The 10,843-nt window shown below is 44.8% G+C and overlaps 1 protein-coding gene across 1 annotated transcript; it reads right to left on the reverse strand.

The window, feature by feature from the left end:
- Positions 1-465: 465 nt before the first annotated feature.
- On the reverse strand, positions 466-9,971 carry LOC116377667 (heterogeneous nuclear ribonucleoprotein L-like). The gene is made up of 5 exons (XM_031839366.1): positions 4,979-9,971; positions 3,536-3,645; positions 3,302-3,429; positions 1,206-1,291; positions 466-1,110 (listed from the first exon to the last, which is right to left on the reverse strand). Exons 2-5 carry the CDS (start codon positions 3,636-3,638, stop codon positions 879-881), a joined length of 549 nt encoding a protein of 182 aa, XP_031695226.1. The 5' UTR covers positions 3,639-3,645; positions 4,979-9,971; the 3' UTR covers positions 466-878.
- Between the last annotated feature and the right edge of the window lie 872 nt (positions 9,972-10,843).

Raw genomic sequence — 10,843 nt, forward strand, 5'->3', positions numbered from 1 at the left:
TCTGTCTCTCTCTCTCTCTCTCTTTCTGTCTGTCTGTCTGTCTCTCTCTCTATATTGTAAATGCTGATTACCTTTAATTTCTGTCTGAGTTGTTATGATGGAAATCAGACCACCAGTACTTTACTGACAAAATGAATTGTAATTACTGTATGTACAATATCACTATAATAAAACAGACAGAGAGAGATACATAGAGAGAGAGAGATACATAGAGAGAGAGATACAGAGAGAGACAGAGAGAGAGAGAGAGAGAGACAGAAAGAGAGAGAGAGAGAGAGAAAGAGAGAGAGATACATAGAGACAGACAGAGAGAGATACATAGAGAGAGAGAGATACATACATAGAGAGAGATACATACACAGAGACAGACAGAGAGAGAGAGATACATAGAGACAGACAGAGAGAGAGAGATACATAGAGACAGACAGAGAGAGAGATACATAGAGACAGAGAGAGAGATACATAGAGACAGAGAGAGAGATACATAGACAGACAGAGAGCGATACATAGAGAGAGAGACAGAGACAGAGAGAGATTTTATGCTATATGAATATATAGAATTAATGTTATCACGTAAGAGTCCAAATTAGAAAAGCACATTCCACATTTTACTCCACATTCTCTCAACATTTCATCATATTTTAATATGATTTAATATTCATATTTTATTGATAGTGATTTGGTTTTGAAGCACAAATTCTCAAATCACTATGTGGGATTTTACCACTAAGAACAACATTATCACGGTCAAACTATTCCTCCTGTGGCCCTGGTGCGTCTCATACTAACTCTAAAGTGTGCCGTGGCATGTTGCTATCAGAGTATGGAGAACAGGTATAAAACTGTATGAAAAGAACTGAAAATATTCATGCTGTTGTTTACGTGTCTTGACTATTGTCATGCTTTTTACTGGGCGTTCCTAGGAACCTACGAGGTGGTTTCTGTGACTTACTGAAGCTGATATCAACCTTACAGGATGACTTGTGACTGCTGATGCGTTCCCTGTCTCTTACCCGTGCATATTCAATCTTGAGCGTACAACAACCAGCGTAGATGTCAGCTCCGTTCAAAGCAGCTTTGGCCTTCTGAGCACACTGAACGGACTCAAACCTGAAGGAGTGGGGCTAAGGAGAAGGCTCGGTACATTCTGACACACAGGTACACACAGACACACACACACGTGTTCACACACGCAGTCAGGATACTCCACCATGGCCTGGATTCCATTTCGTTTGAAGATGACGATCCTCAGCACGCTGCCGATGGGGTTACACACTGTGTACAGGACATCCTGGACCCAAAAGGAGGAAAGAAAGAGAGAAATTTGACATTCAACACAATCCGTACACTTCTATAGCTGCAGTGTGTCTTGACCTGCACAAAGCGCAGACCTTAGCATTTCATACATACCATGAAGATACTGTAGCTGCTAAGAGAGAAATAGAACTTCCTGCTGAAACATCTTCTGGTCGGTTTTTAGGGTTCTGGTAAATTCTCTTGTTTTTTAAACTCAGAAGCTCATATTCTAGAAAGAGTATTTTTGGTTGCAGCCGTTTGTTTGACACTCAGTAAATCAGTTATCACTCTGCGAGATGATGCAAACAGACATTGCCAAAGTATCTAGACATCCCAACACTCGTTCATCCGTCACTGCCTGCAGAGAGGTTGAAAACACCAAGAGATGCTTGTGCTACAGACCACATTGAATGTGCTTTGACAGGCACGTCTCACACTTAGCAAAAAGTCCTTGGCAGTCTTCTGGAGTGAGAGACGCAGAAAGAGACAGACGTCCTCATGGTGAGGAATGAAAGACGAAGACAAACCTCAGAGGAACGAGACACGTGATGCTTTTAATGGACGCTTATTAAATCTAGTTTGTTTGATAGGCGGGGAATGACAAACAAACAGACAGTTTGTTGTGTTTTTTAGACTTTTCAAGGTGTTTTTATAAAAATAATTATTTATCAAGTAGCACAATATTTTCACTCTCTTGCCTTGTCCTGTCCTCATATGGACATGTAATCCTACACAACTAAGCAAATGGTTAAATGCTACTTTAAAATCCCACAGTTAAATCCCCCTTTCAGGGCCGTGGACAGGGCCACTCGGCAAGGCGTGACAAAACAAGTATTTATAAACTTCTATATTTAATAGACAGTTTCAATTAGTTCCAATGTAGCTATACACCAGTGTAGCGGTTATGCTGCACATGGAACAAACTGCCAGAAGACCTCAGATGAAATGTTGATGTGTGCCTATGATTATGTTCTATGTTTTTATTGTATTTGATGTACTTTGTATTTTCTTTAATATTGCTTATCTGTTTAATTAACAGTAGATGTTCAGCTTTTATACGTTGCTTTTTGTCTTTATTTATGTAAAGCACACTGACTGCCTGTGTACGAAATGTGCAACAGAAATATAATGTAAATGTTAATTACTTCTGTGAATGTTCCAACGCATTGTGCTTTAGTGTCTAAAGAGGATAAGGAGTCAGGCTCTGTGTTTCTATCTCTTCTGTGGACGAACGTCTGCTCCTGATTGGAGTATAACCCATAGAGTCCATCAGAGGACTCCACCCAGCACTGTAGACTGTTCAAGTGGCAGCGCTTTACTTACACATGTGGGACTTTTAGTAAATAATCACACACGTACGTATTTGCATCTTGTCCTCCGTGTCCCTTTCAACCCCTCATGGTGTGTGTGTGCGTGCCTGCGTGTGTGCGTGTAACTGAGTGTGCGGGTGGAGGGAGCAAAATATTTCCAAGGGACCTATTAAAACAGGCTCTTATTGAGAACGGTCACAGCTAATGGAATATTGTTCTTCCTGTCCATTGGGACTTTTAGTCTGCAGCCTGATAGCAGCAACTGAAATGCTGGGTTGAGAGGATGGGTGGGGTCACTGGAGGTCTGGATTGAGAGAATAGGTCCAGGAGTTGTCCTTGTTTGTCTCCAATGATCTTGCTGGCCTGTTGATGACCTGTGTCAGCTTGTGCTTTTGTCTTGCTGGGAGGCTTTCATTCCACTAACACTGCTGGTGGTTTGTAGACCATGGACAGGTTGTGCTGTGTTCAAACCCACACGTTTCCTGAGATGAGGGAGGCCCTGTCTTGCTTTCTTGTAGATGTTGTCGACATTGTCCTGTAAAGTCCTTGGAAGTGGGTGACCTGCTCCACTTCCTGGCCCATACATGCAGCACATTAGAATTGTATTCACAATGAGTTCTAGAACAAATCCACTTACGATATGAAAAGGCCACAGATACAGATATGCGTGTGTGTGTGTGTGTGTGTGTGTGTACCGTGGTTATAGGGTAGAGGGGATTCTGTATGGACAGCAGGAGGACCTTGTTGCCACTGTTGGGGTTGTCAGCGTTGGTCGGCCTGGTGATTCTCTTGGAGGTGGAGTAATTAAAGTACGCCTGTTGTCCTGATGAACAGATGGATTTAAAGATGAACGCACAAAGCCTGCTACACACAGGCACTAATCAATGACATCAGTGAGTCTTCACAGTGAAGAACGCTGGGAATCAAACCTGCGATGTATACGGGCTCCTTGGCTCCACAGGACACACAGCGGTCGGCACTCTCCACCGCAGAGAACTCCACCAGGGCCTGACGCTTAAACGGCATCATCATCACATAGCTGAGAACATTAAGACAGGACACACACATGCTGTTCAGATCTTTTCCACCCGTCACTGGACAGACCAGCTCCTCATGTCCTCCACCCTTTGGGAGCATCGATTCTCCACTCACATCCTCATAGATCGGATTAGGTAGAGGAACCTTTCTTTGTGCTGCTGTCAACTTGGAACCGAGTGTAGAAGCCTTCCTAACACCAGTGAGGATGTGAAGGTCTTCTCTGCCTTCTTTTCATTAAAAACAAAAGTAATGACAGACGAAGCATTGAAAAGCCTAGTTTAAACTCGCTGTAGTGAAGCCGGCTCGCCTGAAGATTACGTAATCCCGTGGGGCGCGTAGGCTCCACCAGAGGTTGCAGCGCTTGGTCTTGCACCTCTGAATTTTTGTAACCTCACACGATCACATGACTGTCACAAATAGTTCACTGATAAAAGCAGAAAATGTCTGGGGATTATTCAAAGAAGGCCAGTTCGCTTGTAGACAGGGGCGGACTGGGGGAAAAAAGTGGCCCGGGAGTTCCTGTCAGACCGGCCCACTCAATACACAGCGCGTTGCCCACTCAATGCATCACACGTATCGACCAGTCAGTGGCCTACTTGGAAAAATACCCATACACTTAACATTATTTTGGATGATTACAAAGAAATTACATGTGTTTTTTTATAACATTTGGATCCACCAATTTGCCTGGATGGACACATGGAATATAATGATACTGGCTATTGTAACACTCCAAGGTAGGTATAGTTTGCTAGATCAGTGGTTCTCAACTTGTCTGGCTGCAGGACCCACCATCACCCCTTAATGACAAGCCGTGACCCATTAATGTATGCTTTTCTCAATGTAGCTCGGATAGATCGGTGCTATTCTATACAAACATTGTAGCAGCTCCACCAACACTCACAATAACTTCATCTAAATGTAAATACGGCGGCGATGTTTTCATTATTTCTACCATATGGTCTCTACACATTTAAACACAGTTTCTTCTGGTCTCTAAAAATTTCAACTCACGCGAATGAGGCAAATGTCAACTGACTTTGTATGTGAACTAGTTGCGCGAAAAAATCCCATTGTGTTTGGTGTGAACGCAGCATTAAAGTGATAAATGAGGGGACAGCACCACTTTCTTGCCTTTCCTGCAGGTATTCTAAGAAGAGAGAAAAATATTCTTCAAGTGATATTTGAATTTCTCTATATTTTTGTCACCTTCCACCTTCTCTTTCCATCCCTCTCTTAAACACACTGTGCACTGTGGTCCGTCTCTGTCCTTGTTTCAGATCTCAGTCCTGATGGATAATCAGGCATGCTGTCTCATGAAGTTGCTGTCTCACCATATGGACCCAAACTTCTCCAGGGCATCTATCAGGTCTGCTTCCACCACGGCCTCACACAGACCCCTGACATGGACCACAGGGCTGGGAGAGATACGATGGGAGTCCTCGCCATTATCCTGCAACACACACAGTCAACCACAGTTACACACACATCCAGCTCGTCTGCAGCTTGCTTCATTTGCCTACCAGAGGACCCAACATACAAAGATGCTCGGTCATGCAGCAGAAAAGTTCAACCTGCTTCAGCTTTAGCCACAATGAAATGCAATGTCATACAGCAATGCACTGTGTTGCCTTTCAAATGCATAGAGTTGCACATGTTAACATTATAAAAAATATCATGCTACTGTTCCATAGGGATGACCCCCAAAACCCTGTTTTAAATGGAAACCAGTTCTAAGTTAATCTAAACACCTGGAGTATCGATAAGGTCCGGAGTTAACGGTTCTGCTATCAGTATTTCACAAGCTAACATCTCAGAGGAAAATAACAGCGTCAAACGTCCTCTCTCTGTCTCTTTGTCTCCGGCTCAGTACAGCGTTGGACTCACTTCATGGCAGAGAGAAGAAAACATTTGACTCCAGTAGATGCTGAGAACTCTGGCTGTCTCTGTGGTAGTGGGCGTGGTCTGTGCTCAGCTCCAGGGGGAGATCTGTGGGAGTGGTTAATTGGCACAGCTGCAACCTGTTGCTAATTATCCCTCATTCGTTTAAGCAGTAGCAGGCTGGAGTTCTGGTGGCCGGTGACACACAGAGGACAAAGAGAGAGGAGCACCAGCCCATGAGGAGCGGACCGAATTGTGGACACTGGACTGCGTGTGCTTCGAGGAGCTGGGCAGCGTGAGAGAGCGCACGGCAGTTTACATTTTCTGTTTGCAATAAAGCACGTTTGTGTGAACATTGGCTGCTGTAAAGTGTGTTAGTGTTGAGGAGGACCCGCGAGTAGCAGTGAGACGGCTACACTGGCACCTGAACAGGGACTCAACAGAAGATGACAGAGCCGCAGCAGTTACAGCCAGTGGCGGCATTGGCACAGATGCTGGGGGAGATCGCGGCCATGCATCAGGAGCAGTCGGAGGCAAATCGGCGGCACTTGGAGGCTCTCCACACCCAGGCGGAGAGACAGACCAAGGTCCTGGAAAGACTGCTGTCCCAGTCGGGGGCCGCGTCATCATCTCCTCCTTACCAGCTCTTGGGCATCGCTCTGCATAAAATGTCTGTGATGGATGACCCTCAGACCTTTTTGGAGATGTTTGAGGGGGCGGCGGCATGTGGGTGCCCAGCGGGGGAATGGGCCATGCACCCGCTTCCCTTATTGTCAGGGAAGGCCCAAACCGCGGCGCTTGGCCTGCCGGCGTCCTCGCGGGGGAATTTCCAGGACATCAAAAAAGCTGTCCTGGATAGAAGTGGCTTCTCCCCTGAGGACCACAGTCGCCGGTTCCGGGGCACCAAATGGACACCCCGCTGACCGTCCCTTCGTTTATGTTCAGCAGCTGAGGGACGCAACGAGCAGGTGGCTACAGCCAGGGGAGTCTGCTGGTAAGCAGAGGATGGTGGAAAAGGTTGTGATTGAACAGTTTGTGGAGGGACTCCCAGCTGGGACGTCTGAGTGGGTGAGGTGCCACCAACCTGGGGACATGGGGGCTGCCATCATCCTCGCCGAGGATCATCTGGCCGTCCACCCTAGGGGTCAGGCGGAAGAGGGGCGTACACCAGCGCCTGCCCGACCAACTCCCCGCAGAAAGTTCCTCACGCCAGCCTCAGTCCAGCACCCCGCACCAGCTCACCCTTTCCAACCCCGCCCTAACTCTCCCTCTGTTTCCACCCTTTCCCAGGCTCCAGCTGCAACAGGCACTGTTCCCAACCCACAGGGGGGCCCTCAGGTGTCGGGGCAGGAGTGTTGGAGGTGCGGGCGGCCCGGTCACTTCCGCAGAGAGTGTCCACTCATGGAGGTTGGCCAGGTGATCCGGGTTGCTGGCCTCAGTGGTGATGCGAGGTCGTCCGACACTGCTGAGGGGAGGGGGAACTGGCGGGGCCCCGCAGGTTCCCGAAATACACTCCATGGAAGTTTGTCCACTTGAGCAGTCTCGCGCCAATACTCTACGCTTTGCCTTCGACCAAGTGATGAAAATTGATGGTCATGTGGTACACCCTGACGTATCCACACTTTTCATTGGTTAGGGATAGACTGTATAGTGTGAGACTCAGATAGGAGAAGATATCACCCAATTGTTGGTGCCGGGAAGCCGTCGGGAAATGGTTTTCCGGGCGGCTCACTATAACCCAATGGCTGGTCACATGGGGTATGACAAAACACTAGACCGGATAATGGCCCGATTCTATTGGCCTGGGATTCCGGGAGATGTGCGCTGTTGGTGTGCCTCTTGCCCTGAATGCCAACTAGTGAACCAACCGGCCATCCCAAGAGCGCCGTTGCGCCTATTGCCACTAATTGAGGTCCGGTTTGAGCACATTGGCATGGACCTCATCGGGCCATTTCACCGGAGTGCACGGGGATATCGCTTTGTGTTAGTCCTGGTGGACTACGCAACACGATATCCCGAAGCGGTGCCGCTGCGCAATATCTCGGCAAAGAGAGTTGTTGTCTTTTCAAATTGAATTTCTAAATGTTTCTTCAGTGCCTCCATGTAAAAAATAATTTTTGCACTACTGCTGTCATGTAATGTTACACCATGCATCATCATCATCATCATCGTGTTGTCATTCAGCTCTTTTATATTTTCAGTTTACTTTAACGGCCATGTATTAGTGAGAAAAAGGCTTTAGCTGACAACAGTTGTTACAGTCTGTAAATTACTTAAAATATTTCCCTTGCCCCACATTGAGGAAAAAATACATTTGATTATCTTAAGTGATGAAATAAATCCATGTTATAACTTTTTTTTTTTTTTTTTTAAGTAAAAGTACTGATTCTCTAGTTCAGGGAAAAGGATGTTATGACATATAGTGATGAAATGAATCTGTTTGTCACAGCAATCCTTTTGTATTTCAAATCCAGTATTTTCTGATCAAAATAGGATCTATTGTCTTGTTTTTAAGTGAAGATATTTGAAAAAATATATTGAAATATTAATCTATAATTCTATTTTGGGTATATTGTTATATTAAATCGGGTATTTAAATAAACATCTGTAGAACAATCAATAAATTAGTTGTTAGATCGGTTAATTAAAAAAATACCATTACGAGCAGCCCTTTGATAGGTAAATGTCTAATTGCATTGCAGGAGTCAATGGTGACCAAATGTTTGGCTTTGGTTTTGAGAAAAAACAGACACTTCAGGCTTTTCTTCGTAAAACTTCACAAGACTCCTAGAAGGGACCAAGGCCTATCCTGGTCCCCAAGTGTCCGTGGTCTGTGGAAAGGTGAACCTCGTAGAGTGACCACCGAGTGTAAGCAGTGAAAAGCTCCACCAAAGCTTCAGTGCACCATCAGGCTGAGATCTACGAGGGAAAAAGACTCCCACACCAGTTTGAAAGTGATGCAACGTATTTTAGCAGTGAGCTGAGAATGCTTAGCAGAAAAATAGACTTCTTTCTGTTGGAAAATAAATGAGTGGAAGTTTGAAGAAGCTCCATATCTCCCAGTGTTTCCGCTTGAGTAAATATAAGACATTGGTGGCAAGCAGGAAACCAGTGGTCACTAAAGAGCACAAGGCCATGCTGCAACACAACAAGGCTCTTTTGGACCGTCAGTCATAAATATGGAGTATTATCGAGGAAATGAAGACAGGACTGAGAGAGAGAGAGAAAACATGTGAAAGGGAATTCAAGTCTAATCCTCACACTTCTCTTGTTTCATATTTTTATCATATCTTTCTCATGTTTTCTGTCTCTTTCCAACTTTGATCTTTCCCCTCTTCTGATTGTCTCAGTCTCCCTCTATCAGCTATCCCTTCCCCCATCTTCCTCTTTTGCGTCCTTCTCATTCACATTCCTTTTAGTCTATTTATAGACGGCTCATCTGAGTGTTTGGAGAGGAAAGTGGCATGAGACTAACTTTAGTCTGTTGAGCAGGCTGCTGGCTTCTCTGTTTCAGACATATTAGCATTATTTATGGGCAACACCTAGCATTCACACTGTTTATCAGTGTGTTCTGTATTATCTGCATCTGAAATTAAGTACTTTGATAAACTGGCTGATGCAGATTTGAATAAATGAATATGACAAAAATCAATGTTTCTTATACAATATATCCTCTGATTTTCCTTCAATGACTGTTATTGATACATGTCTACTGTTGATGCAAACCTTTCTCTCTGCATCCTGATTCCTTCCATCTAAACCAAGTCTTCCTACAGTAGCTGTGCCATATTCATCTATCAATAACACCAGGACATGGCTGTCCTTCAGGGAGAGTGAGTGTGGGCCCTGGGTGTATTATAAACGTCTCACCTTCGTTTTGTATGTCAACAACACAACAGTATGGAAGCAGGATGCTTTGCACACACACCAGTTATATTCTTCCAAGCGTGAAACCACTTCAAGTTTTGGACCAACTGGGAAATGTGTATGGCTGGACCATAATGTTGGACTGATGGACTTCTAGCTTGTTTGGTAGGTATTTGGTTTCTGATTTTAGAATATTTGTTAATGTTTTCTTTATACCCCTTTGGATTACCATCATGCTTACAACACACCAAAAAGCAGAGACAAAACGCTGGCGTTTAGGGAGAAAACAGGATTATGAGGGAAGGTGTGCACACACAGAGGAGAGAGAGGACACGCTGAGTGCAGTACAGAGTCCACACGAGATGTACTCATGGACTCATCACGACACCTTTTATCTCCGAGCGTGACAGAGAAAATGTAGTGCTTTAAAGTGACAAAAGTCACTGCTGCATACTGACACTAATGCAGCCGCTTTAAAACGAAAACGATCTCCGTCCACACGCCGGTTCAGCATCGTGTTCGAGATGATCTCCGTCCAGACTAAACGCCTGAAAATGAATATCACGTGAATATTCACGTACACTGGGCATGCGGGGGTGTAAACAGGAAGTAGATTGGTTGCTTAATTTAAAAAATACGACAGAGTAATAAAGTAGTCTTTAATAATGAAAGGTCGTGTTTGATACTTAAGATCTTCTCTAAAATCTTCCTCGATGAACTCAAACACACATTTCGTGGACCTTTTTTTTTTTTTTTTTTTTCAGACTTAGTTACAACGCTGCGGGTCTTGCTCCATCTCTCTCACACACATCACATTTACTTTAAAATGAACACTTACACGTAAAGGTTTACTAGATTATGATCCATAAATGTGGTCAACACACGTCTCTCACTCGTTTCCTCGGTTTCATTGTTTCTGTTCTCACTCGTAGCTCTGCTGGTGTCTGAAGTCTCTGTCTACTGGAGAGCAATTACTGCTTTGTTCCTTCATAGTTTATGTGTGGACTTCACAATATTTGTGAAGAACAAAATAAGCATTATTAAGAAAAGGAACGTCCTCCGTTTTGCTGCTAGTAAAGACAACAAGGTCAGCAACACCTGTAATCAGTTGCCCATGTTGAATTAACCTGGTAGTCGATCGGTAATCAATGTTGTTTGGGATCTTCCGGGAAAGGGTCAGGTGATAGGTGTGTGACGAACCAGGGAAGGACATGTCATGACTGCTAAGAACCAATCAAGTAGCGAACGTGTCTGTGGGCGTAATCGTTTCCAAACTAACACAAGAACCGGCTGGCCAACCAGCCAGCGAGCGGTGAACAGCTGTTTGTGTGGCGTGTCTTCCGTCACTTCCTGTTTCCTTTACTTCCCGTTTCCTTCACCTACATTCCCCTGGGTCCTAAGCAGGGGCGGCATTCCCCCGATAGATAGATAGATAGATAGATAGATAGATC

Source organism: Anarrhichthys ocellatus, unplaced genomic scaffold (assembly GCF_004355925.1).
Source record: "Anarrhichthys ocellatus isolate YVR2014 unplaced genomic scaffold, GSC_Weel_1.0 scaffold1523, whole genome shotgun sequence".
Taxonomy (NCBI): Eukaryota; Metazoa; Chordata; class Actinopteri; order Perciformes; family Anarhichadidae; genus Anarrhichthys; species Anarrhichthys ocellatus.

Coding starts and splice junctions, on each gene's coding strand:
- LOC116377667 (XM_031839366.1), bottom strand. CDS start 3,638: ATGATGATGCCGTTTAAGCGTCAGGCCCTGGTGGAGTTCTCTGCGGTG. Junction 1,292..3,301: donor CCCTCTACCCTATAACCACG/GTACACACACAC, acceptor TTTTGGGTCCAG/GATGTCCTGTACACAGTGTG. Junction 1,111..1,205: donor GGAATCCAGGCCATGGTGGA/GTATCCTGACTG, acceptor CCACTCCTTCAG/GTTTGAGTCCGTTCAGTGTG.